General features: G+C 63.8%; 2 protein-coding genes across 4 annotated transcripts; both read right to left on the reverse strand.

Annotated features, from left to right (window-relative positions):
* Positions 1–3,391: 3,391 nt before the first annotated feature.
* LOC123364715 (heparan sulfate glucosamine 3-O-sulfotransferase 1-like) lies at positions 3,392–9,167 on the reverse strand. Its single transcript, XM_045007048.1, has 2 exons — positions 9,065–9,167; positions 3,392–4,751 (listed from the first exon to the last, which is right to left on the reverse strand). The coding sequence occupies exon 2, from the start codon at positions 4,414–4,416 to the stop codon at positions 3,502–3,504; it is 915 nt and encodes a 304-aa protein (XP_044862983.1). The 5' UTR covers positions 4,417–4,751; positions 9,065–9,167; the 3' UTR covers positions 3,392–3,501.
* Positions 9,168–14,640: 5,473 nt separating this feature from the next.
* Positions 14,641–21,794, reverse strand: POLM (DNA polymerase mu). Of its 3 annotated transcripts, none has more exons than XM_045005965.1 (11): positions 21,419–21,794; positions 20,484–20,664; positions 20,165–20,254; positions 19,756–19,926; positions 19,219–19,290; positions 17,916–18,036; positions 17,332–17,464; positions 16,938–17,040; positions 16,453–16,686; positions 15,937–16,020; positions 14,641–14,871 (listed from the first exon to the last, which is right to left on the reverse strand). In XM_045005965.1, exons 1-11 carry the CDS (start codon positions 21,598–21,600, stop codon positions 14,785–14,787), a joined length of 1,458 nt encoding a protein of 485 aa, XP_044861900.1. In that variant the 5' UTR covers positions 21,601–21,794; the 3' UTR covers positions 14,641–14,784. The 3 variants fall into 3 exon arrangements, with proteins under 3 accessions (XP_044861900.1, XP_044861901.1, XP_044861903.1); XM_045005966.1 differs by having other exon boundaries at positions 14,737–14,871; positions 16,589–16,686; XM_045005968.1 differs by having other exon boundaries at positions 14,739–14,871; positions 15,941–16,020; positions 16,589–16,686.
* Positions 21,795–22,022: the final 228 nt, after the last annotated feature.

The raw sequence follows: 22,022 nt of genomic DNA on the forward strand, positions 1-22,022 counted from the left end.
AGGGGTGGGAGAGAATGTAGCCAGATTTTCTTCCCCCCCCAAAAGGTGTTGATCACCTGCAGTTCTCATGCAAGGCAATGGGAGTGAGATGTGCTCAGCACCTTTGAAATAAGTGACATAGTTCAAGTGCTCAACTCTTGGTGCTCAACTTGTTTCAAGCTAGGTCTTCTGAGCATCATTTAAGACACTTCACTTGCAATCATTAGTTCTGGTAAGAGTACTGTAGTTCAGGAGGCGCTTGCTGTTAACAAAAGCTTCTGGTTAGGGAGACCGTTTTAACAGCAAGTACGATCTTGCCTCAAAACACTTTCTAAGCAAATGCTGAGGTGAAAATGGGGCTGAAATGTGTTGCTTCTGCCTACTGCTTCAGAGATTAAATGAGCAAATTTTTTTGACAGTGTAAACTGTCATTTAACTAGTTTCTGATTTCCATCCCCTTATGGCTGCTTGAAAGCATCTGATTCTGTCTTTCAGATTTTTTTTTTTAATAGCACAAGTCCAACCTGGTCGATGTTGTTTAATGTTGGCACAATTCTGAGTCCATCACTTTTTGTAACAACAGCAAAAATATTATGGATCTGTGCATTCATAAATAAGTTCTCAATTCAGAAAGAGGTTTTATTTTTTTACCCACCAACTTATCTACCAGTCATTCCCCATGAGAATGAGTTTCACTTACAAGAACTATCACTGCACCAAGCACTGTCAGAGCTGAGGAGAGACTTTTTTGTGTTTGAATATGAAAGCAGGAAGGACTGTGGCAAAATAGCTTGGTGTGGTGAAATGTGCAGACTAGCGTATCTTGTAATGCTGATCAGACTGGTTTAACTATTTTCAGCCTGCTCTAGAATTGGCCTTTTTTCAAAGCTTTGAATCTGAAGAACTCTAAAGGTCCTATGTCTGCCATGCTTGTATAAACAGAAAATGCTACATACCAGTACTTAGTTCCCTCCCCTCCTCTATCTATATGGTTTGGCTTTCTAAATCTCTGAAACAGTGCTGCTGAGATCAGAACAGTGAAAATGGGGCTCTTGCATCAAACAGCTAAACTGTGAAATTATTTGGCACTGGGGTTGCTTCTGGAATACTGTGTTCAGCTCCGGTGTCCACAATTAACAAAAGGTGCTTGAAAAATTGGAGAGGGTTGAGAAGAGAGACATAAGAACCGTTAACGTGTTGGAAAACATGCCTTATAGTGAGGAACTCCAGGAGACTGAGCTATATAACTCTTCAAAGAGAGGGTTAAGGAGTGACTTGAACATAATCTAAAATATGTACATAGGAAAGGGAGACTTGATAGAGGGCTCTTTATGGCTGCCTCCAAGTGGCCTATCCTCTTAGCCCTCAGTGCGAGGAGCTCTTACAGGTTCCTGGGGAAGGTGCTCAGCATGGTAATGTCCATTCAGGTCAGACCTGGAAATTGACATTGGAAGTGGTCAGTCTGGGAATAACCATCTCCAGTCTCATGTCTGGTCTGGCAGTTAACGTAACAGGATGTTTGGGGTGGCGGGCGGGGTGGTAAATCCTCACACTCCTGCCAGTGGCATATATTGGATCTAACTCCATCCGTGGAAGAATTTTAACTACATTTTCCATTCAAAAATATATATTTTTAGCGGGAAAGTTTTCTTATTTCAAAGCTTTGGATGGAAGGGAAGAACTTTCCTCTTTTCTATTACAGAGCAAAGACCTAAATTGGAATTTGACCCTGGGATTTTTGCTCAGGACTCAATTCTGTGCCTCATTACCGTGAACTGGTTGGGGGGAACAAACCACCCAACAATGTAGACACCATTTCCCTAGTAGTTGTTGTACGCAATTAAAAAAATCTCAGCAAACTTAATCCATGTTCAGCTGGCAGCAGCCATCCTCAGTGCCAGCACTGACTGCCACTGCCTCCACTCAGCTGGGTCTCCCTGACATGTGCTGCAGACTCATCGCAAAGGTTTTGTCAAAGAGTTAGAGCACTGACATTCAGTGGGATACAGGAATGAAAAGACAGTCACCTTTGTTACCCTGTGGGAGGGGACCCCAGGAGCTGAACTAAGGTACAGGCTGGGTGTGAGGTGGTGTGCATAGCTATGTGACCCCCCCCATGGGCTGTTCTGGGGCTTCTCTGTGTGCTACCTAGTGCTATAGCTGAGGGAGTTCATCCCTATTTCCTTGGCTGCCAGGCCAAGGCGGTTGGGGCTTTGATGGCTCAAACCCCATGCAGGACAGGGAGCTGGCACTGTTAACACTCGTGCTAGGCGTGCTGGCGGGGCATACTTCAGTACTAGAGTTATGAGGCTGTGTTCTGAGTTTATGTAACGGGGGGGGGGCGGGAAGGGGTGTGAAATGTGTCCATCCATAGGCTCTGAGTGACTCCCGCACCAAAACCACACCCCCACTGCCATTTCTAATGATGCAACTGGGCTACAGTGGTAGCAGGTACCTGTAGTTCCCAGAGCCAGACACTAGAGGGCAATAACCACCTTGCACTAAGCTGCTGTTACACCTCTGCAGGAAAGGTGTAAGGCCTGGGTGCTCTCCCTGAGGGAGGAGCTGGCCTGGCAGCTGGCTGCCTGTGGGGGGAAATGGGCCAGCTGCTCCACAGGCACCAACCTGCAATGGCCATGGGTGACCAGGGGGCAGCGGAGATGGAGCAGCTGGGCTTAGTGTGGCCTGGGCTTCCAGCCCAGTGGGGTGGGGGGAGCAGGAATGGCTTGCACTGACACAACACACTGCACTCCCCTCCAGGCAGGAGTCAGCCAAAAGCCAGGATACGTGGGCACCTGGCTTCAGCTGCCAGCCTGCCCCAGCCAGAGTGAGCCTGACACCCCTGGGCTGCAAAAGACAACCCCTAAACCAAGGGAGGGGTTTAATGTGAGCTCTGTTGGGTTTTTGCCTTAAGCTGGGGTTTGCTTAGGAAGAACTGGGCCCGTAACGCTGCGTATAGCCTGCAGAGAAGGCACTGTAGGCTGCCTGGGGAATTGAGTGGGCAGGAAAACAGGCAGCCTCTGTTGGGAGAGGTGGGTCTCCTCCCCCCCCCCCCCCGGCAGGTGAGGGGTGGGGAGCTGTCAGCCTGAGGGGGCAGATGCCCTGAATTGTAGAAGCCCCCTGTCCCTTCATCCCACCTGCCTTGCCCCATGGCTCTGCGGGGCAAAGGTTTCTTTCTGGACCCTTTTAGGAGTGTGCTTCTGGGGCAGCTGTGGGCCTCTGCCTTGTCCCTGTGGGGTGGGGGGAGCCCCCCACTCCTGCCCTGATTGGTTTCTCCCACCCCCTTTCCCACTTACCCTCCCATGTCCAGGGGATACAGCCCCAGCAGGAGCCCCCTCGCAGCCTGCACTGAGCACCTACGTCCTTTGAGCTGGGAGGGTGGGGAGAGCTGCCCAGCCTGTTGTGGTACCAACTTCCATACCCCCCATTTCACTGCCTCGGCCCTGGGGAGGGAGGGCTCTGTCCCTGCAGGGCTCAGCACACTGGGGGGAGGGGGGTCTGTCCCTGCAAGCCCCACCCAGCTCAGCACCAGTTGAATGTGCGCCCCACCAGGCTGAAGAAGTGCTCATTGTGGGCGCTGAAGTAGGTGCAGAGCTGCTCCAGCAGCTGCTCAGTGATGGGTGGGTGGGGCCGCCCCTTTGACTCATCCAGGCAGTGCTGGTGGGCCCCGGCCCGCAGGCAGTAGAAGCCCTTGGTCTGGTTGAAGTAGAAGTTGTCAGGGCCCAGGCTGGGTGCTAGGCCCAGGAACTGCTCCACGCGGCGCAGCTCAGGCAGGGGCTCGCGGATCAGGCCACCCCCGTCCACCACATGGATGTGGGCCAGGGGGAAAGCGGCCAGCCAGCGGGCCAGGTGCAGGGCATAGAGGCTGCGCTGGATGGCCTTATAGCGGGTGTTGAGGCTCCGGTCCCCCCGCAGCAGGAGCCGCTCCAGGGGCGGGTAGGGCTTGCACTGCGCCTGGCGGTTGTACAGGATCTGGGTGTAGTCTGACACCAGCCGCTCCACTGGGTCCCGCACGATGAGCAGCAGCCGCATGGCAGGGTCCATTGCGCGGATGCGCTCGGGGGCCCGTAGGGAGGAGAAGTAGCCTGGGGTCTTCTCCATGGTGAGCTGGCCGGGGCGTGACAGGGGCATCTGCTGTCGGTACCAGCCCAGCCCCCGCCGGTAGTTCTCCTCCCGGTTGAAGAAGTGCACCTCGGCACGGGCAGCAGCCACCTGGGGGTGCAGCGCCAGCATCTCCAACAGGGCCCGTGTCCCCCCCTTCCGCACCCCGATGATAATTCCCTGGGGCAGGTGGCGCTGCAGGCTCCTGGCCTGGAACATGGATGTGTTTCCCAGCCACGGAGCCACCTGGGCCCAGGGCTCCAGCGTCCCCTGCGCCAGGTGGGCCCCCCAAGCCTCCACCAGCAGGAGCAGCCAGCCAGCCCACCAGCAGGCCATGGCTGCCCTTGTCCGGGATAGATGGGCACAAGTAGACTGGGCTCTTGGTAGTAGCTGAGGGTCTGCTGTGTAGACTAGAGGCTGCTCAGCTCACACCCAACCCCCTTCCATGACCAGGGTTAACTCCAGGGGCTCCCCTCCCTTGCCCCCAGTGGGGTCCCACCCTGCTCCTGGCTGGCAGAGCCCCTTCCCTGGCACTGTCTCCACTCAGAGGGGCAGCGGAGCACTACGGCCCTGGTCGGCTTCCCGCCACAGCTCTGCTCCTGGGCCCCTTGTTTGAGTATCCGGCTCCTCAATGCCTGGCGCAGCCACTGCAGCCCGGGGCTGGTGGCCACCTGCGGGAGGAAGGGGAGAAACGGGGAATCAGCTGGAGCAGCTCAGACCAGCAGGGCCAGTGTGATGGGGTGGGCTCCCTCTCTCATGGGCCCCAGGTGCCCATCCTGGGCAGGGGCATGAGAAGGAGCTGAGATGGGGCGGGGGGGGGTGTGGATTTCTGTTCTACTAGGCCCTGCTCCCCAGCCCCTCATGATCAGCTGGGCTAGCCTGGGGCCCAGGCCGGAGCCCCCAACCCAGCTGCTTCCTGCCCCATGAAGGACACTGTGAGCCAATGCCTGCCCTCTAGTGGCCACTCAATGCCAACCATTCATGTATTGCGGGGAACCGTGAAGGAAGGGCCCCACTCCTGAGCTCAGGGGACTTTCACTCCAGCCCTGGAAAGTTGCCGCTGTGCAGCTGGGTTCCCAGGCTCCGGAAACCACTTGCTGTTTGCTCTGGGATGCGGCAGCCCCCACCCCCAGGTTGTTCCCCATCCCTGGCTGGAAGGCACAGGCCTCAGGCCCTTGTCCACAGGCGGGGCAGGTAGGAGATGTCACAAGCTGTGACTGCACCAGGGGGCCTGGGCTGCACTGGCTGAGCAGAGGCAGGGGTGGGTAGACACAGACACATGTGTGGGCATGAAGAATTGTGCCCTCCTGTTCCTGGCCTGGGGAGCAGTCCCGGGAAGGGGCCAGTAGAGACCAATCCCCCCAGGTTCTGGACAAGCTGAGCCCAGAGCTAGGAGCTTAGGTGGCATGGGCCTTGAGGGACCTGGGTTCTGTTCTCACCTCTGCCACTGACTCACACTGTAACCCCGGGCAGGTCCCGTTCCCTCTCTGCCTCCCTTTCCCCACCCCAGCAGAGGGACTAATCTCAGGGCAGTGGGGGCAGAGCTTTGAGCTGCAGCACTGCTGTCCCGGTGCAGGAGGGCACCAGCCTGCTGGCAAACAAGGGGAGAGCCTTGGCCCCATGGAAAATCTTCCCTGGGCCGGGACCCCACTGGGATCTCCCCCAGGAGCTTTGGAAAATGTGTCCCAGCCCCAGCATAAAAACAATGGCACAGGAATCTGGTCGCAGCTGAACGACTAACCGATTTCTTTGGGCATCAGCTTTTGTGGGCAAAAACCCACTTCATCAGCAGCATGGAGTGAAAATTACAGATACCAGCACAGACATACTGACACATGGAGAGGAAGGAGAACCAGTGTTGACAAGGCCAATGCAGCCAGGGTGGATTTGATCCACTCCCAGTAATTGAGGAGGTATCAATACCAGGAGAGGGGAAATTGCTTTTGTAGTGATGGTGTTAAATTCCCTCTCCTGGTATTGACCCTCCTCAATTACTGGGTGTACTGTACATCCACCCTGGCTGCATTGGCCTTGTCAACACTGGTTCTCCCTCCTCTCCATGTGCTAGTATGTCTGTACCGGTCTCTGTAATTTTCACTCCATGCAGCTGAAGAAGTGGGTTTTAGCCCACAAAAGCTGATGCCCAAAGAAATCGGTTCATCGTTAAAGTGCCACTGGACGCCTTGGTGTTCTGGTGGATTCAGACTAATACGGCTCCCCCATGATCCCCTGCCGGAGCAGCACCCACCAGCATGAAATAGCCCCCGGGGCAGGCATCTCCTAGGGCCCCGCAGAGCGCACGTGCCCCAGCCCCTCCGCCTCAGCCATGTACCCCCCACAGGCCCAGCCCCCCCCCCGCATCCCCCAGAGCCTCTGGCAGGGTCACGCGGCTCCTCCAAGCTGCATTTAAAGACTCCACGTCAGGGCCGCCCAGAGAATTCCGGGGGCCCGGGGTCTTTGGCGGCGGGGGGCCCCCGCTCAGGGGCGGCTCTAGACCCCAGCGCGCCAAGCAGGCGCGTGGGGCGGCCCTTTCCCTGGGGGGCAGCATTTGGCTCCGGTTGAGCTCCCGCAGGCATGCCTACGGCAGGTGCACCGGAGCCCGGGACGAGTGGACCTGCCGCAGTCATGCCTGCGGGAGCTCAACCGGAGCCGCGGGAAGAGGGGAAACACTCCAGGGGCCCCGGAAAACACTCGTGGGATTGCCCCTCTTGCCCCCCCCCTCTGGGCGGCCCTGCTCCACGTTCCAGACTCTCCCATTTACACCAGTTTAAACCCGCAGTGACTCCCCCCGCCAATCTGCGGGGGGCGGGGTTCTCACCCCGCGAGCAGCCCGCCCTCCCCCCGACACAAACACCCCCACGTGCCCAGCCAGCCCCGCCCCACAGGAGCTGCTGCTGCGGGCCACGAGGGACCCCAGGCGACGCACTTCCCCCGCCCGCCTGACGCCCTAACCGAGCCCCCGGGAGCCGGCTGGCGTCACCGAGCGTCGAGCCCCGTGTCCCAGCCCCCCCGGGGGCAGGTGTGTCGCCATGGACACCGCGCGGGGAGGTGGGGGCTGCTGAGCCCCAGCAAACTCCGCTCCCCAGGCCGAGGGGAAACCGAGGCGGGCGGTGCCGCTCCCAGCGCCCAGCGCTGCGGGGGAGGTTTCCAGCTGCCGCCCGGGAGGGGGGCGCGTTCCCGGCTCGGGGAGCCTGGCTGGGCAGCGGGGGCAGCGCCGGGAACCCTGCTGGGAACGGCCCAGTCCCTGCCACAGCCGGGCCCAGACAGACCCGGCATCGGCCGCGGGCACAGACCGAGCCACTGTGATCGCGCCGGCTCTGGGTGGGGGGTTGGGAGCCAGGACTCCTGGGTTCCATCCCCGGCTCAGGGATGGGAGTGGTGGTTGCGGGGGTGGGTCTGGGAGCCAGGACTCCTGGGTTCCATCCCCGGCTCAGGGATGGGAGTGGTGGTTGTGGGGGGGCTGGGAGCCAGGACTCCTGGGTTCCATCGGGCTCAGGGATGGGAGTGGTGGTTGGGGGGGTGGGTCTGGGAGCCAGGACTCCTGGGTTCTCTCCCCAGCTCTACAGTTAAGGAACTGCGCGGTCTTGGCTGGGTCTCCCCCTCTCAGCTCCCCCTGGGGCTAGTGACGCGGCTGGGGCAGGGCTGGGGTCTGGGCCTGCCCGTCTCTCGGGGGGAGGCTGTTTGGCTCGGTGACGTGTCTTGCTCTAATGAGGCGGCCCCGCGGGACGATCCCCACTTCCTGGCGGATGCTAATTAGGGGGGAAACGGGGGGGGGCAGCGCAGACTGTCACCGCGGTCGGGGAGGGCGTTTAAAGGGACAAACGCCTCACTATGGGGATGGGGGAGATTGAGCCCCAGCCCGCGGGGTCCCACGTGGCTGAGGCGCCCCAGGGACCCAGCCATGGGCCCAGCTCCTAACTGTCCGCCAAGGAGGGGGCACCAGGGCTTAATTTGTGCCCTGGTGTGTCTGGGCCGAGCCTGGCACCCCTGGGCCCAGCAGTTCCTGGGCCGGGTACCCCGGGACCGCTCGAGCCCCAGCGCCTCTTTCCTGGGGTGCACCGCGCCCGGGGGGCACCCAGTGCCAATGACCCCGGCTGGCGTCATACCAGGGAGCCAGCCCCGTACCGAGGACCCAGCCCCCATCTGCGCTCCCCCCTCCAGGATGGCACCTGGACCGGAGCCTGTCCTCCCCCTCGCTCCTGCTCCGGGGCCCCCAGCCTGGCGCCACTTTCCCGGGGAAGGTGCCCCCCGTGGGGGGTGAGCAGGGGGCGAGGTGCCAGCCAGGAAGCCGGCAGGTCTCTCATCTGGGGGGGGCGGGCGGAGTTCCCGGCCGGGCTGGGAGCCAGGGGAAGAAATCCCCCATGGCGCTGGGGGAGCGACACGGCCCCGGCTTGTGCTGGGAGCGGGGTCGGGTCTATGGGTCTAGGCCCCTCGTTGGTTTAAAGAGACGCGGCGATCGGCCCCCAGCAACACCAGCCCCCGCACTCCCCGGACCCCACCACACCCGTCCTCTGAGCCCGCCCGGCGAGGCGAGGGTTAAAAGCACCCGCCCAGGCCCGGGGCGGTCCCGGCCACAGGGAGGGGGGGGGCGGGGGCAAGTGACCTAACACCGTCTGCCCCGGGCAGCCTGAGCCAGACCCCCCGGAGCGAATGCAAATGGATTACAGCCCCCGCCCCCCGAGTCACCCCTTCCCCATATCCGTCCCTCCCCGCCCCAGGCCCCCCCCAGTTCCCGAGCGGGTTTTCACACGGGGGCTCCCCCCGGGATGTCCCGGCGCTGCCCTGGGGACCCGCCACCTGCGAACACGTGTTCGAGCCGCCCACACTGCGGCGCCCTCGCTTCCAGCTGACCCTGCCTCAGTTTCCCCAACTGCCCTGGGTGTCTCTCACTCCGTCCGAGCTGGATCCCAGCCCAGGGGAAGCAGCAGTTTGGAACTGGACCGGGGTGGGGGCGGGATCCGGCCGGCCAGGGGCTGCAACTCACGGGCTGGTCCGGGCGCGAAGCGACACCGCCGAGCAGACCCTTGGGAGGGACCTGCCGCTAGGACCTCCGTCCCGTCCGCGGGACAGCTCCTGCAGCCCGGGAGTCCACGCTGCTTTGGGGAGCCGGGGCCAGCGTCTTTGTAACCTGCCGGCCCCGCCCCCGAACCGCCCCGGCCCCGCCCCCCATGCTGCATGGGGAGCCGTGGAGGAGGAGGGGGCGGGGGTTACTGCCCCAGCCCCACCCCTGGAGCTCCCTCTTTTCCCAGCCCAGGGTACCCTCGCCTGGCATGGTCCGTGCCCAGCCCCGCCCTTGCCACACACAGAGCCCCACATGGGCCCCCTCGCCAGCAGGAATAGCTGCTTACTCCAAAGCACACAGCAAGTCACAGCTGGGGCCCAGAAGTCCTGGCTCCCAGCCCCCCCAACCACAATCTCCCACTCCCCTCCCAGAGCCAGGGAGAGAACCCAGGCGTCCCGGCTCCCAGTTCTGTGCTGTAACCACAAGATTTTAATGCAGGGATGCAAAGTGCAGGCCGAGGATCAGAGGGTGCCAGCCCCAGTGCCCAGGTGTGGTCAGTCCTCTGGTGAGTGTGTGGGGTGGGGAGGGGGCTGAGTTCATCCTTGGCCCCTCTCCTGAGCCTCAGGGGCCTTAGACATGGCCACCCACCCATGGAGTCTGGCCTGAGCATTGCAAATGGGCCCAAACACCACCCCCCACCCCCTGCCGCCAGCCCATCCTACCCGTCCACCAAAGCGGGACACTTTCCCTTTAAATGTGCCAGTTCTTCCCCTCCCCATGGGTGTGTGTGACACAATTACATAGATTCAGTAGCTCAGGTTCACCCAGAGTTCACAACCCACTGACCTCCCACTCGCCCTCCCCAGAGGCAGCCGGTGCTAAATAATTAAGGGAGGCTTCAAAAATTAGTGTCAGGCTGAGAGAATCTCTGCAGTGCCCCCCTCCCTTCATTCCCCGCCCGCTTTCCTCCTCCCTTTGCAGTCTGCTGCCTCCCCTCCCCCACTCCTGCCCATTTGGGGGCCTCCCCCCGAGTTCCAGCTCAGCCCCTTGGCCTGGTGCAGTAGCGGCTCTGAATGAGATGGGGGCTGGGCGCTGCCCCGAGGAGCTCACCCAGCCAGCTCAGCTCTCCTGACTCCCACCCTGGACCCATAAGCCTTCTGCCCCCAAGCCCACCTTCTGCCCCACCTGCCCCTTTCCCTGCTGCTCTCCTCAAGCAGGCCTCGGGCCCAGCTCTCCTGCAGCAGTGCCCACTCTCAGCCCCTCACGCGTCCACCCTGCCCTGCACCCATGGGTCCATTTCCTGTGAGCAGCCGCGAGGGAACCCCAGCCCCAGCATGGATACACTCTGAAAGCATGGCCCCCTCCACGTTGGCAGCCGCCCTGACAAGGGGGTGGAGAATCGTCCACAGCTCCTGAAGCCCCCCAGAGACCAGCAGCCATTGGACATGTTTTCACTCCCCCTGGCGCCATCCAGGGCTGAATGGGGCAGCGGGGATCTGTCAGTCCCCCTGGGGCACAGGCAGGCAGGGGACAGCATGCACAGCCCCACACCTGCTGAGCTCTGTCCCAGCACTGCCTTCTTGCTCGTGCAAGCTGGGAAGCAGCCAGTCGGAGCCCAGCCCAGCTGCAGGAGACCCCAGGGGGGCAGGCGGCCCGGGTGGGATGTCAGGCTCCAGCAGGGCCGGCTCTAGCATTTCCGCCGTCCCAAGCACGGCGGCACGCTACGGGAGGCACTCTAGCGGTCGCCGGTCCCGCAGCTGCAGTGGACCTCCCACAGACGTGCCTGTGGAGGGTCCGCTGGCCCCGCGGTTCCGGTGGACCTCCCGCAGGCGTGCCTGTGGATGCTCCATCGGAGCCGCGGGACCAGCGGCCCCTCCGCAGGCACGTCTGCGAGAGGTCCACTGGAGCCGTGGTCCCAGCGGACCCTCTGCAGGTGTGCCTGCGGGAGGTCCGCCGGAGCCGCCTGCCGCCCTCCCGCTGAGACGCCGCCCCAAGTGCGTGCTTGGCGCGCTGGGGTCTGGAGCCGGCCCTGGGCTCCAGGCCTGCTCGTGGCTCAGCTTTCTGGCTCCTGGGAGCACGTTGCAGGTCCAGGCCGGCTCTTTGACCCCCTCTAGGGCCAGAACCACCAGCACTTCCCAGTTGCTCAGTCATGCAGAGAGCTTGGGCAGAATCCCCTCAGAGCCATCCAGGGGCCTCACTCCAGGGGTTACTGACCCCAGGGCCAAGGCGGTGCAAGCTTGTTTGTCTTCCCCCCGCACCTCTGATCCCCAGTGTCCCCACAGCCCCTCCTGCGGGGGCCATTCTAGGAGGGGACAGGAGCTGGGCTTGGCGACAGACCAGGGCCACGCCGGGGCCCTGTTTGGAGCAGGATGTGACCCAGGCCTGCCAAGCTGCAGCTAGTGGCATCGCCCCTCTGGGGGGCAGGGACAGGCCCACAACGGTGCCGAGGGGCATCCGCCATCGGCACTGACAACCCCCTGCCCAGCTGGCACCTGACCCTGCAGGCGCCACCTCTCCGCTGGCTGGCATGTGCAAAGGAGCCTGAGTTCTGGGGATGCTCCACAGCCAAGGAGCTGCTGGGAGCCCGGGCACCCCCTGTGAGGAAGTGGGACTGTTCTTAATGTTTCCTCTGAATACAGGTGCCTGAGTTTCTGGTCGACCCTCTGTTGCCTGGCAACCAGGGCCGGCTCCAGACCCCAGTGCGCCAAGCGTGCGCTTGGGGCGCCATTTTGCCGGCAGGGCGGCAGGCGGCTCCGGCGGACCTTCCACAGTCATGCCTGCGGAGGGTTCGCTGGTCCCGCAGCTCGGGTGGACCTCCCCCAGGCATGACTGCGGATGCTCCACCGGAGCCGCGGGACCAGCGGACCCTCCGCAGGCACGTCTGCAAGAGGTCCCCCGGAGCCGTGGGACCGGCGACCGCCAAAGCGTGCCCCGCGGCGCGCCGCCCTGCTTGGGGCGGCGGGATTCCTAGAGCCGCCCCTGCTGGCAACTAATGGTCCGGCCCTTCCCCCCTGCAAGGAGATGCTAAAGATGTGGGAGAACAAAGAGGTCAGGTGACCTCCTGGCCCGGGAAAGGAACTCAGCAGAGGAGAAGGGGCTGGAGGGGGTTTCAGTTTGGAGCTGGCTGGGGACGGGGAGTGAGGGCAGATGTGGGTGTCTGGCTCACTGGGCCCCAGAATGGAGCCAGCTGAGGGGTCCGGTTCTCTCTACCTACAAGCTCTGTTTTAGACGTGTTCCTGTCATCTAATAAACCTCTGTTTTACTGGCTGGCTGAGAGTCACGTCTGACTGCGAAGTGGGGGTGCAGGACCCGGTGGCTTCCCCAGGACCCTGCCTGGGCAGACTCGCTGTGGGAAGCGCACGGAGGGGCTTATGCTGAATGCTCCAAGGAGAGACCCAGGAGGTGAAGCCGTGGGAGCTTCTTGCCCTGAAGACAGTCTGCTCCATGGGAGAGGAGGCTCCCCAAAGTCCTGACTGGCTTTGTGGGGAGCAGTTCCAGAGCATCGCCACCCCGCAGAGCCCACAGCCCGGGAACTGGGCACTCATGGGGCATGTGGGATCAAGTCCTTTCCCCAGATCGGGGCCGCGAACCCAGCTGACATCCCAGGAGATGCCCTAGCTGCAACATGGCGTGTCATTCGCTCTGGCTGAGAACTCTGGGGAGAGATGGGCACCGCCCTCAGCCTGGCAGATGCCTGGAGGCCCAGACCAGCAAGAACTGAAAACCTTTGAGGGGCAGGGCCTACCCCCCCCCAACGCATTTCACTCCTGGCTGGCGGAGGCAGCTGGTTTTCTGGCCCAGGTGCCAGCTCTCCCGACGCATAGGGGGCAGCCTGGGCACCCAGCTCAGGGGTCCCCTGGGTGCCAGCACTTCTAGGGGTTAGGCACAGCACTGCCTGAGTCCGGGTGCAAGTGCCCAACCCAGGTGCCAGCCTTTTCCTAAGGACTTGGGGCCCACACCCATAAACAGCAGGACTACCCACCCCCCGGGGGTTCCATTCATTCAGCGTCTGGGGCAGGAAGGGGGCTGAGATTGCCCATGGAGGGGGGGCTGGGTGTACGGGGTGCCAGCGCCCCCCCCCCCAGAACTGGGCTCCTGAGCCCTCTCCCCAACCTGGGAAACTCCTAGATGTGGCCCTGCTCTGCCGATCCCTGACTGAGTGGGGAAGGCCAGCCTGGCACAGCCGGGGTGGGCCCGGCCCGGACAGGAGTGAGACAGGCAGCTCCCCGCCCATTGCTGATCGCCCCCCTGCAGGAATTACAGCCTTCCCCAGCGAGCCCAACCCCCACCCTGCAGTTACCCGCAAGCCCCGCTACGTGCCAGCTGCCCTCGGATTGCACCCAGCCTGGCCCCTGCAGCTCACTGCCTCTCTGCTGAGCTCCTGCTGATGCCTGGGCCCTGTACCCCCTAATGGAAACGTACCAGGAGCTGGCTGGGACCTCCCCCACCTCGTCAGTCAAGCAGGGGAGCAGCTTCCAGGCCAGCTCGCAAGTGATGCTTTTCACACTTCGTTATCTGCCATTTCTGCCGCAGAGGGGGGGTGGAGGGGCAGCCAGCTGCTTACCCAGCTACATGGGGCTGAGCCCCTCCCCCACCTCAGCAGTGTCAGGCAGGGAAACTGAGGCACAGGTAGATCGTGCTGATCGCCTGGCTCACTCCCCTGCACAGCTGGGGGCCGAGGCCCAGTGACTCATGGGCCTGTCAGAGGCCCCAAGGGGGCGCAGGGCAGTGGACAGACGTGCAATCCCACCCCTGGACCCCACTCCCCCCCAGTGTTGGGACAGAAGTCCCCCTCCGCACGCCCAGCCCATACCCCTTCCCAGGGCTGGAACCCAGAAGTCCTGACTCCCACCCAGCTCCTCACACCCTGAAGACATGGGTGGTGACCGTGTGGTTGCGCCCTCACCTCCAGTGGGGTGAAGGCCCCAGGGACCCATCAGCCCCCCCCACCCCCCCGCAGAGCGGCGCTGGCAGGAGGCACTGAACCCTGGCTGTCCCCAGCAGGGACCCTGGGAGGCAGACAGCCCCCCGGCAGAAAGGCTTGAGTGTGATGGGGGGGCCGTTTGTGGTGGGGTCATGGCGGGAACCACCATGAAATATTCATAGCCCCGCTGCATGCCTGGCACAGAGCCCAGCCAGCTAGGCCCTGGCAGGAGAGACCGAGATGCCAGCGTAGCTTCCCGGGCCTTGGCACGCAACATGGCACAGTCTGCCTGTCCAACTCCTCAGCAAGGGGGACTGGGCACCCCCATAGCACCACTGCAGGCCCTTGTCCTGCACCATGGGAGCCAGCTGTGTGCTGTGCCCCGGCTGTACGCACCCCCTAGACTCAACCCCCCCGTTTCCCCAGACCACCCCTGGACTCCCCTCTCACCCAGCCGCCTGGCCCTATGCCCACAGGACCCCATCCTGCTGCTGCTGCCGCAGAGGGAGACAGAGCCCTGCTGGCGGGGGTAGGTGGGGGGCAGATAGGAACCACAACCTGCAGAGCTGCTGGTGCCCCCCTCCGCCGAACCAAGCAACCAGCCAGCCAGGAGTGCAGGGAACGTGGGGCCAGGGGTTTATTGATCAGCCCTTGGGTCACTCGGGGAACACACGAGCCAGCCAGCACGGGTGGCAGCAGGGGGCGGTTTCCAGGGCTGGAGAGGAGATTCCTGTGCAGTGAGGGGTCTCTGAGGGGGCAAGTACCCCAGGCCCCGGGCTCAGGCGTTTCTCTGCGCGGGGGGCACGTACTCCAGGCCCAGGAGCTGGAAGATTTCTTCTTCGGACGCAGCAGGTAGAAAGAGGTTCTGGAAGGAAAGAAACCAGCGCCCGAGCTGAGAGCAGCTCCCCAGGGTGATCACAGCTCACAGGGCAGACGCGGGGGGTCCTTACACGGCAGCTGGAGCCGGGCTAATGCAGACCCTGCTACCACACTGCTCAGCCCACCACACCGACATCCCGCCCCAGAGCCACCATGTGCCGCCCGCTCCCCGTGCCTCATTGCTGCTGGGGCTGTGCCAGGGGAGTTCAGCACTGTGCAGGGAAAGCCACTCTGATTGGCTGCCTTCCCCACGGCCCCACCTCCTGGGGAAGGGCAGCCAATCAGGATGGTTACAGGAGTCAGGCAGAGCTCTGCAAGCTGTAGGAGTATTTTGGCAGGGGGAGGGGAACAGCTGGCATCATTCTGCGGGGGAGGGGGGCAGAGTTAATGAATGGGAACGTCAGGGGTAGGGAGCAGCTGGGGGGGCCAGAATCTGTGTCTGTCCCGGCGAGCACCGGCCATGGCCACCGTCACCCCTCTCGCGCTGTAAGCCACGCAGCACCAGCCACACGACTCTCCCACTCCACATGCTGGGGGGTCCCCAACCACAAACCCCCCACAAACCACACGCACCCCGCACTTTCCTGGGGCTATTGCTTCCTGCGCTGTCAGTTCAGCCGCGCTGGGGCTACCCTGGGCGTACCGGGGCTGCTGCCCCCTTGGGCTGGGCGAGAGGGACCTTGGGTTTCGCTGCCCCCCCGAGGTCGGGGACCCTCCATCCAGACCTGTCAGTCGCTGGGCTGCCCGCGCCTGGGGAGTCGGTTCATGCCAGGCACAGCAGGGAGCGGGCGTCTGGGAGAGGACAGTGCCAGGGTATGCAGGGGTCGTAGGTAGGGCCCAGCACCTTGGTGCCCCTTGAGAGGGGTAGCAAGGGCCTGGGGATCCCTCCTGCAGAGCAAAGGGTGCAACCGCCTGCCTTGGGGAGGGCTCCTGTGGGGGCCAGGTCTCTGCAGGCACGTCACCACCAGGGGGCAGGATCAAACCCCAGACAAGGCTTCCCCGGACCCCCGTCCATTCAGCCCCACGTCCCCATCCACGCGCAGAGCCCTACCTGCCTGGTGTCGTACAGGGTGTGGCTGTTCAGGACCATCCTCCTCTCATGGCTGGCAAAGCGGCGGAGCTCGCGCTCGAAGTGCTGGGGAGAAGGGCGCAGAGCACGGAGTTAGCGCCGGTCACTCCGGCAGGCCCGAGGGACTCGGAGCCTGAGTTCAGGGCCCCAAGTGTCTGGTTCAGACCCAGCTGGGAAGTGCTGACCCAGGTTCAGATCTCGGCTCCCCTGCACGTGGGGCGTCTGGACTCAGGGGGCGTTTGGCCCATTGGAAAGGGCTGCTTGGATCCGGATTCAGAGCTCAGCATGGGCGGGGCAGGGATCTAACCCCCTCCCCAGGACCCTGCCGCAGGGTGGGACGGGCTCAAATCTAGAACCACCCCGGAGCGGGGCTAGGATCTAGAACCCAAAGCTTCCTCTGCAGGAGCTGGCTCATCTCTGGCACCGGCCACGCCTGGATCCGGAGGTCCAGCCCTCGCCCACGTCTCTCAGCTCCCCCTGCCCTGGGCAGTCACCTACCCGGGAGCCGGTCCAGCCGAGCAGAGCAAACGGGAACTGACTGACTGGAGCCACGACCAGGTCCACCCTGACGGCCTTCCAGCCTCGGGCAGCACCCGGGCCCCCCTGCACCTCCAGGCGGAATATGGAGAAGCACCTCTCAAATCGGTCCAGTACGTCCCTGCCCCCGGGTGCCTCGGGGCCCTCGTGGAGCGTGAAGCTGTTCTCCTGGCTGTGCTGATAGAGTATCAAACCCTGGTGGGGAGAGAGACAGACAGACAGCAGCTCAGCTGCGTGGGGCACACGCGGTATTTCCAGGGCCGCCCACCCCACCCACCTAGTGCCGACCCCAAACCACCACCCCCCACTCTCCTCCCAGGGCCCGGGAGAGAACCCAGGCGTCCTGGATCCTAGCCTCCCCTCCTCTAACCACCAGCCCCCACTCCCCTCCCAGAGCTGAGATCGCTCTCCCCCATCTGAACCCCCACATCCCGCCCTTCCCCCACCTGGCTGTCCAGCCAGCTGACGACGCGGGTCAGCAGCCCCGCCTCTCTGCCGGCCTCGGGGTGCGTGAGGAGCAGGTCTACATCGTGGCCGTGCGGCTTCCCCCTGCGGGGGAGAAACAGAAGGTCGCTCAGCAGCACATAGAGCCCAGCCCAGCAGCAGCCAGGTCAGCTCCAGCAGGGGTCCCATATGCCCCAGGGCCAGCAGGGATCTCCTGTGCCCAGGGGGTTTAAGAGGCGGGGGCCTTTCTGGTTTGGGGCTGGGATCCCCCCTCGCACAGGCCGTGCACGCTGACGAGAGCATGGCCGCGCACACGCACATGCTCCCAGTGAGACCTGACGTTGGTTCTTTCTTTGCCGTTTCCACTTGGGAGGCAGCAGGCCCCCAGCCCGTTACCGTCTGAACCCGCCGGCCAGCGTCACCGAGGCTCCGGGCAGAAACCGCTGCACAGCCTCCTGCACCATCTGGCCGATGGACTCCGCCTCGCCACGCTCCACCGGGGTGTTGAGGTCCTCATAGTGCCGCAGCCCTGCAGGAGAACCGCCGGGGCCGTCGCTCAGGATCCCAGGGCACGAGGCACCGGCCGGGAGACGGCTGCAAGGTTCCCTTCCCTTAGGTCTGCCCTGAGCCCCGCTGCATGGGCCGCTCCAGCTCTGGCTGTGAGGCTGCCGGAGTCAGTGACTCGTGTCAGGAGCTAACGGCCACCACGGAAAGCTACTGGGGGCCCAAAATACTCAACTAGCCACACCCCAGGTCCAGCCTGGCTCATGTCTCCCTGCCCCAGGGGACTCGTCCCTCCCACATCTGCAGAGTCCAGGCCAGGGCGCAGAGGGCCCGTGTGACAACGCCGGGCAGTGCAGGCCGGGAACAAGCCTGAGGGACCCACAGCATGTGTCCGTGTCCATGTCCAGCAGCCTCTGGGCAGAGCCCCCGTTTGATACGTCACAGCCCGTCCTGGTGCTTCTCCTGCAGTTCCTCACCTGCCTGCTGCTGCCTGGTCAGTTTGGTGTTTCGCTCCTGCAGGTCCCCGAGCGTCCGGAGCCCCTCCTGGTACCACCGGCTGGCCGTCCTCACCCCAACCCCAAAGATCTTGGTGAACAGCTGAGGAGACAGGAGCCAGACGGTTCCAGGCGGTGCTGGCTGTGTGTGAACCGGTGCAATGTCACACCCTAGTGGCTGCACTTGCAGCCAGGATAAAGCAGCTTCTACCAGTGGCAGCCGTGGGAGCGCTCCATTAGCTCAGGAAACCGAGTCAGAGGAGCTGGGAGATCTGGGTGCTAGTGCCAGCTCCCCAGCAGCATTTCACGTATCTAGTAATTGCTCAGGTATGTGTCCTGGGCCCTGTACTGCTAACAGGGATCCCACTTCAGCTCAGCTGGCATCTCTACCATATAATTAACTTGTCAATCAAACACCTTATAGCTCCAGCCTGTATTGGGAAAGTCCCTCACCGAGAGGCTGAAAAAGACACACCATGGGGTCTAGTCATGGCTGACCCCCAGTCCCATCAGGAGGGAACCCGTCTAAGCCTTTTCAACACCATGGCCAAGGCCCATAAATCCACTGGAGCCGGCAGGTGGTTAAAGCAGCCACCAGAGGGCAGCGGGGAGCAGCCGCCGAATCCCCATCTCAGTGACCACCACATCTGAAGCCAGGCACAGCGTGTGCCCAGCCGAGTGTGTGCCCCACGTTGGCCCCCAGCTCAACCCCCTGCACTCAGAGCTCAAGATCGAAGGGGAACCTGAGCCCCAGCTGCCCCGGGCTGGGGCCTCCAGAGATTGCCTAGCCCAGCCCCCGCTGGACCAGCCAGAGTTCCCGGGGGCAGAGGTGTGAGAGCTCAGAGGGAGCCCGCACGGGCAGATGGGGTTGGCAGCACTGGCAGAGCGGTGCCAACAGGGTGGAACGAAGCTCCACACAGGCGGCTGAGGCGGCTCGGGGCTAGGGAGGGCGACAGAGCCTAGAGAGAGTGATAGAGATGCCGCGGGAGGCTCCCAGGGGGCAAGCAACGTGATGGAGCCGGGAGAGTCGGACTCCAGTATCTCTCTGAGGGCTGCCGAGTCCGAGCCAGTCCCCAGCTCCAGCCCCACGGTGCAGGCTGGCACCACGCCCCTCTGGGACAGAACCCACCTTCCCTGCCCCACCCACCAAGCACGAGCAGCGTGGGGCGTCAGACACTCATTCCCAGCAGCAGGGGGCAGCAGCCAGGCCCCCGTGCCAGGGCCCCAGGCCACCCCCCAACAGCGCCCGGCCCAACATCCCACGAGCCCCACCCGGCTCTGGTACCTTCATAGTCCGGTACCTCTCCGACAGCTTCACTCTCTCCACCTCCACTGAGACGCCATCTTCCAGCACATCCTGCCCGAGAGAAACAGCCCTGAGCCCAGCGCCCGCCCCCTCCCATGGGGCCTGAACGGTGCCCTCAGCCCAGCCCCTCGCTGCAGGATATGACACCCTGGTGCCAACTCCGACCTGAGACAGCAGGGGGCTGCAGGTCGGGGGTGAGGGGCACTGACAGAGCTGGGGGGCCAGCTGGGATGGCAGGGGGCTGTGGGTTGGGGGTGAGGGGCACTGGCAGAGCTGGGGGGAGGGGCTAGGATGGCAGGGGGCTGTGGGTCGGGGGTGAGGGGCACTGGCAGAGCTGGGAGGAGGGGCTGGGATGGCAGGGGCTGTGAGTCGGGGTGAGGGGCACTGGCAGAGCTGGGGGGAGCAGGGATGGCAGGGTCTCTCTGGCTCTCTCAGGTTCAGTATCCCCAGATCAGGCCACCCCCCAGGCCTGGCTCCCGGGGGTCCTCAGGGGCTAGTCTGTGGTGGGGGGGTTACCTGGATGACCCGCCGGGAGTGCTCCCCAATGCCAGGGAGAGGCCCCAGCTCCTCCAGGGTGCTGAGCCGGCCAGGCAGGGCCTTCAGCACCGAGGCTGCCCTGGTGAACGCCAGGCTGCGCCCCTCGCTGCCGCTGAATCCCGCTTCCTCCGCCAGGGTCTCCAGTGCCTCCTGGGACAGAGCAGAGTCAACCCCCGTTGGGCACCGGGAACTGGAGCTCAGCCCCTGGGCAGCCAGGGGAACCCCAAGTGCCTCTGAGCGCCCCCAGGACCAATCCCCTCCCCCAGCTTCAACTCCCGCCTCCCCTGCCTGTACTGCCCCAGCTCCCACCCCCAGAACATGCCCCCTCAACCGCCCAGGAGTCCTGGGGTCCCAGCCTCTCCCCGGCCCCGGGGGGGGCAGCCTGTACCGTCAGTGGCTGGTTGCTGTGGAGAAGCGGGGTCCGGCGCTGGCAGGCATATGGTGCCATCTGCTGCCCGAGCGGAGCCAGCACGGTCACCTGGGGAGGGGAGCCAGCGGGGGAGGGGTCAGTGCCAGGAACCCAGGAGACCCTCACCCTGCCCAACACCCAGCATTTCCCATCTCCCCTTCCTGCTCAGGGGCCAGGAGCGCCTCATACCCAGCCCCCGCACTGCTCCCCGCAGTGCCCCCTGCTGGGCTACTCTTGTCTGTGCCCTCACTATGGGATCCCCCCACCCCATTCCCTGGCTCCCCCCGGCCCAGCTCACCCTGAGGCGGTGCCGGGACTCGATCTCCACGGGCCGCCCGGCCCCCATACTCTCCGTGAACCAGCTGATGTCCAGCAGGGCGGGGTCCCCCCCGGCACCGCACTCCTCCCGCTGCTGCTCCAGCCACCGGGCCACCTCGTCCCCCGAGTTCTGCTCTGACACCACGTGGGTCACCGCGGCGCTGGGGAGCCGCCACCAGGCGGGAGAGAAAGGAAGGAGAGGGGGTGTCAGGCTGGGACCCTAGGAGGGAACGGGGGAGTGACGCGAGTCTGGGGGGCTCAGGCTAGGACAGAGCATGGCTCTCCCTTCCACTTACCCCAGCCCTGGGCTCCCCACAGCTCTGCTGGTGCCCCTCACTCCCGACCCGCAGCCCCTGCTGTCCCAGCCCTGGGATCTCATGGGGAAGGAAGAGACCCAGTAGGTTTTTCCAAACACCTCTCAGTACCAGATGAGAGGGATCCAACCCACCTGGACCCACCAGTGCCTTGCCCAGACTCAGTTGGATCCATTAGGTGCCACACCAGACCCAGTGTCCCAGGTCACAACCAGGCCACATCCCCCTCCCGTGTCACCCCATTCAGCCCGGGGCAGATCAGGCCAGGGGTGGTGCCGGCCAAGCCTGGCGCCATCAGGGTGCCCCTCCGCTCTGGGCCCCAGCAACCCCGGGTTGGGGGAGGGGGATGATGGATGATACCAACAAGTGAGCAGGGGAAGGGGCGCAGCCGGGGCTACCCGGCCCGTATGGGCTTTACCAGGCCTTGGAGTCACAGGTGCCTTGTCCTGCCCAGGCTGGCCAGCTGCTCTCCCTGGGCTACGGAGGGCTGGGGGGCTGCAAGGGGTCAACGAGGTGAGGCTGTGGGGGGCTGGCAACAGCCCTGGGGTCTATGGGCGTTGCCCCATCTACCCCTCGGCCCGGGGCGGCTGATCCCTCTCACCTGTAGGCCCCGTCCACGCGGAAGCCCTTGGCCCGGGCCAGCTGGGTGAGGAAGGCCCGGCGGCTGGCCCCCATCCGCTTCTCCACCAGGCACAGCACCACGGCGGGGAAGCGCCCAGCGCCCGGGGGCCCGTCCGATGGGGATGGGGCCCTTCGCCTCCTCTTCAGGGGCACCAGGGCCATGGCCAGCGGGACCCCAGGCCGGCCAGGCAGGGAGCTGGGGGGACACGAGGGGGGGTGTCAGTGACAGTGTCACAGCAGGGCCCCCTGGAAGCTCAGCAGGGTCAGGGAGTGGGGCAGAGGCAGGCCAGGGCTGTGGGGAACAGGCGGGTTATGGGGCTGGGGGGGTTATAAGGGGAGCTCTGGGGGAGGGGGACTGCATGGGGGTTTATGGGGGGCTGGAGGAGGGGCTGGGGGCAAGGGGAGGGAGCTCGGGGAGGGAGCAATGGGGGGCTATATGGGGAGGAGTGGGATGGGGCAATGGGAGGGGACGGGATCCTGTCTGCCCCCCCCCCGGCCAAACTTCCCCAGCTCAGAAGCGCCGCGTGAGCTTGAGGCGGAAAAGCCCCCGCCCCACGTGGGTGAGGGACGGGCGAAGCCACGCC

Source organism: Mauremys mutica, chromosome 2, assembly GCF_020497125.1.
Source record: "Mauremys mutica isolate MM-2020 ecotype Southern chromosome 2, ASM2049712v1, whole genome shotgun sequence".
In the NCBI taxonomy this organism is placed as follows: domain Eukaryota; kingdom Metazoa; phylum Chordata; order Testudines; family Geoemydidae; genus Mauremys; species Mauremys mutica.

Excerpts from the sequence above, each read along its gene's own strand:
- LOC123364715 (XM_045007048.1), bottom strand. The coding sequence starts at position 4,416 with ATGGCCTGCTGGTGGGCTGGCTGGCTGCTCCTGCTGGTGGAGGCTTGG.
- POLM (XM_045005965.1), bottom strand. The coding sequence starts at position 21,600 with ATGGCCCTGGTGCCCCTGAAGAGGAGGCGAAGGGCCCCATCCCCATCG. Across the intron at positions 20,665-21,418 it reads CGCGTGGACGGGGCCTACAG|CGCCGCGGTGACCCACGTGG; the intron begins GTGAGAGGGATC and ends GCGGCTCCCCAG. Across the intron at positions 16,021-16,452 it reads TCGGCTGGACCGGCTCCCGG|CACTTCGAGCGCGAGCTCCG; the intron begins GTAGGTGACTGC and ends CCTTCTCCCCAG.